The 4,566-nt window shown below is 33.4% G+C and overlaps 1 protein-coding gene across 3 annotated transcripts in view; it reads left to right on the top strand.

Annotated features, from left to right (window-relative positions):
• Positions 1-4,566, top strand: part of LOC106881141 (phosphatidylserine decarboxylase proenzyme, mitochondrial) — a 78,591-nt gene that overhangs the window by 27,546 nt on the left and 46,479 nt on the right. The window contains exon 1 of one of the 3 annotated variants that reach the window (XM_014931415.2): positions 628-3,936. The exons of the other annotated variants lie outside the window; for them this stretch is intronic. Within the exon in view, the coding sequence (XP_014786901.1) occupies positions 2,788-3,936 (1,149 nt within the window). The 5' untranslated portion in view covers positions 628-2,787. Of the gene's footprint in view, positions 1-627; positions 3,937-4,566 lie in introns of those variants that run through there. 3 annotated transcript variants of the gene reach the window in all.

Here is a 4,566-nt window from a genome sequence, read left to right as displayed (position 1 = left end):
TGACATATTTCATCCGGTTTAATCGTAATTTATACGTATATATTGTTTATATAATAAATTACGTTGTGCATATCTATGTGTGTAACAATTTTAGAGTTCGGATTCTAGAGTTAGGGTTAGTTTTAGGGTTAACAGTCTAGTTAGGGTTAGGGGATTAATACGATATACACCGTTACAGCGCTAACTGTTTTCAACTGAATAGACGTCAGTGATTAGTAGAAATTATCGAAATAAGACAATTTTTTACATGAAATAAATTCGAATACAAAAATTTTTTTCTGTTCTATAACACAAAATAGATAAGTATACGAAATTTGAAAGTCTTTCGGTACCAAAAACACTACATAAGACATAAATGAAAACTGGTGCCCCCGTTTTGAAATAGAATGGCAGTTTGATAGAAACCAACAAGCAGTCTAATAACTGAAACTCGTAAAATAATTTGTGTACGTGGTGTATTGATATAAAGTATACAAGTATGTATGTGTGCGCGCGTATGTACGTGGGTATGTCCGACTTGTAGTAGTCAGCTGAGATGTTGCTAACTTGCTCATCGATCCACATACATGTATGCTCTTCACCCCTTTGCCATGAAATAGTATCATCCATATGGTGTGATCGCTCTCTCACTATTTGTCTTATACACTCATATCACTAGTCTCTCTTTCACTGTTCTCTCTCTCTGTCTCATATTCACGTTCTTTCTGTTTCTTATAGTGTCTCTCTCCTCTACTGCGTTTACCAGTATTCACTCGGCACACGGTCGCTTTCGACACGCCGGGCGTTTTCTGATTCCTTGATTTACAAACGGTGACTTGTATATTTGTACATACATGTATATATATTATATATATATTTCTATCTTAATACCAAGAAGACAGAAAGAAAACAAGTTGAACATTCATACATTCTAAGCAATCCTAACGGGACAGAAAAAGACAAAGAATATTACAAACGAAACATTTAATTTTACTCCGGAATTTGGATATATATGTACTATATAAATATAAATATATATATCTTTAGAGGAATTACCGATTTTCTTCATCTCTAAACCATTTTTGGACACGATCTGTCTACTTTCTTTTACATTCTTGTTGTTATAAACACTTTCTGTTTTGATAATTTATGTATAATTTTGGACCTGATACGTTTAATTAAACATATCTCAGAAATTAATACTTTTAAGAACAAGACAACAACAAAAACACAAGATCGCTTTACTGTGTGATTATTATATGAAGTTTAATAACAACAAAGCGTTCAGTTTTGTTTGCTTTGGTCATAATTTTTTTGATCGGATTTGTGCCGAGTTTGGAGGAAGACACAACATATCAGCTTCGACATACGCTTTAAAAGAGACTTTTTTGAGGAATTCATTCATTTGAATATTTTCCTCTCCTTCACTGTTTCATCGGAATTATTTACCTGTCGTTTTCTGTTTTTTAACTTTATTTTGTTAACAAATTGTCAAAACAACTAGGATTTTTTCTTCTTGTGCGTGTGTGTTGCTGCTGTTTTGTTTCGCGAGTTCTCTACAATTTAATGTTTAGTTTTGATCCATCGATGAAAATAATACACGAACGTATTTCTTAAGAATATTAACATTTTTTCTTTCTCACATCTAGAGCAATTTACAGACATCACTCATCTGTGTTGTTATATCATTTTAAGATCTCTTTCACGAAAAGACCTTATCTTGTATTAATAATCAGTCAAGCAGAATATCTCTCTTTTCTGATATTAATATTTTTTAATTGATTATTGGTTGTTATTTGTGTTTAAATAAGAAAACATTTATTTCCCATTAAGTGGTGGACAATCCCCCGCCGGCTATCCAATAACATCATTACCACCCACTCTATCACTATCTGTCGTCAACACCGTCATCATCTTTGTCTATAACAACATCTTCGTTACCGAAATATATTAGTAGTAGCAGACACAATTATTTCATTCATTCATTCATTGCCACTTCTACTAGTAGGATTGGTTTTGGTTGGCTGCTAATACCGTTAGTAGTAATAGTAGAATTGATACAACCAATTACTACTGTAGTAGTATTATTCGTGTCTTTTATATTCTCCTTCCTTTGAACCCGTTCACCCTGTGTCCTTGGACTCAAAATTCCAGGTGGGGTTCAATGTTATATTAACTTCTGCCGACATAGACCATCGCCAGTTACCTTGGATTCCGGTCATACACCAATATCTATTCTAAGCTATTTCGTTCCATCATTTTCGTTCCACTGTCTTTAGAAATCCATTCTATTCTTGCATTTCTATTTATAGACATTTATTACCTTTAGCTCTCTCTCTCTCTCTCTCTCATTTAAAATTCTTGGTCAATAACTCTTTATACGTCGCTCGACAACCAGCTTTCTCATTTCCTCCATCATGTAAAATTTAACTTTCACATTACATTGACACTATAATTTAAAATAATTTATCTTTCCGTAACGTTTTGATATATTCACACTGTTAGGATTCATTTTAACATTTGCCACTGCCATTATTTATGTACTTTAATATATTAATTTATATTCCTTATTCAAGGAAATGTCATCGTAGATCATAATTTCAAAGCACCCCAAAACTAGTTACATTAATGTCTAGATGACCTTCTCCGACACTCCATTTATACGTACATTTTTATTTGTCACCGTATAAAATTATATTTTTATGGCACCTTGTTGCTTTTTAGTTTTGTCTAGTAGTTGTAGTCACCATCTAATTTCGTGTCATTTGAATTGCATTCCGTCCACCTTCCTATTGATTAGGTTGGATAATGTTAACTGCTGTTCTGGTGCTAGTCTGTGAATCTTGGAATCATGCTGTTTTTGTGTACACAACACTTGCCTTAGTTTTGTTAATTAGCCGCTATGGCACTGTTCTCACTCGTCTGATACTCTTTCAAACCTGGTGGAACAACAAAAATATTATCAACGCACACTCCTCCTCCGTTGGCAAAACACATTTAAAGGTACCTGGCTCAACTTACAAGTGGACCACATCATCTGCTCAAACAGAATCATCGACTGAATCGTCAACTGAAACTTTATCCTCTGAGACTGATCAAAGAGAGGTTAAAACAGAATTGGCAAATAAATATTTGTCAAATTGCTTAAAAAAGTTGGGACTAAGAAAAGAATTTTACAATCCAAAAATGTTACTTGAAAATATCCTTATTCAAGATTCTATGCTGTTTGGCAAAATCTTTTCTAAAGATAAACCAGAACTAGATGAGCCCTCTGCAGAAATGGTAGCCAATCTACCATCTATAATTATCGATCATGACAATGATCTCTTTTTTGAACAATTATCAGCATTTACTCAAATGGTGAACAAAGAAACTGATTGGTTTCAGCATCATTCTAGTGAACCACAACTATCCTGCTCCTCTTCTTTCTCCTCCTCTTTATCATCTCAGTGGCTAGGGGCACTTAATGGTGATGAATCCTTTTACGACAGGCTTCCTGCTTCACTACCGTCTTCACCTTTACGCCAACGCTTGGCTAATTCCCTAGATTCAGTTGGAAACTCTTTCTTCTCTTCATCATCTTCACCTCTTACCAGCTGCAGTGAAGAGGACATTAAAATTCTTCAACAGCAATATATAGCTGCTTGTCTTGAAAAAAAACTGAAAGATCTCCATAAACAGTGCAGAGAGAACTCTGAGTATCAGCTTGGAGACCGCAACAACAATGGCAGTGTTGTCAGCTCTAACAGTTTCTGCACCAAACCAGAACAACCCTCAAGTGATAGTAATAACTCCTTGTGTAACCATTCCTCATGTCAGAAGCACAGGAAGTGCTGCTGTCCAAATGCCAATTATTCAACTTCACAGGAACTTCAATCACCCCATCACAATTCTCCACCAAAAAAAATGAAGATCAATAAAAAACTTAGGAACCCTTTAAAGAAAATTAACAAAACGGTATGTTGATTATTTTTGTAACTAATGAGAGAAAAACAATTTCCCTTTTAGTTATCACAATTTTGTCTATTCTGATTTAATTTAACCTTTTTGATACCAACCTACCTGAGACTGCTCTGAACATATAGTTCAAATTTCATTTTAGTTTGTGTTCCAAATGCTAGCTTAATAACGATAAAGTAATTTTACATAATTCTTCATTATTGAAATAAAGGCAGTATATTTCAATAGAATTACTGTAACAAAAGGGTTAAATTTTGACTCAGAAAACTTATTCACTATTTATATATGTTTAGACAATTTCATTGCAATTTAGCAATTCTGTTTATATTGGTTTTTGTTTCATTTATCTGTTGTTCATTGTATAGTTCCGGTATTATTAAGTTTTTATGACATATATTCAAAGCTGATAACGTACACCTGTTACTGCTCAGTTTCTTGCAATGTAGGATCCATTTATCTTCAGATCAGCCATAACAAGAATCTCTGAGTAGTGACTTAGTGGATTATCAGCTTTGAATATATCCAGTGAATAAGCAAATTCTTACTCCATGTATTTTCTACTTTTTTCCCCCCTGTTTGTACATCCATATATATATATATATATATATATATATATATATATATATA

The sequence above is a fragment of the Octopus bimaculoides genome, chromosome 6, assembly GCF_001194135.2.
Source record: "Octopus bimaculoides isolate UCB-OBI-ISO-001 chromosome 6, ASM119413v2, whole genome shotgun sequence".
NCBI lineage: Eukaryota > Metazoa > Mollusca > Cephalopoda > Octopoda > Octopodidae > Octopus > Octopus bimaculoides.
Note: the sequence above shows the minus strand (reverse complement) of the source record. Positions and strands in the feature narration are given on the sequence as shown.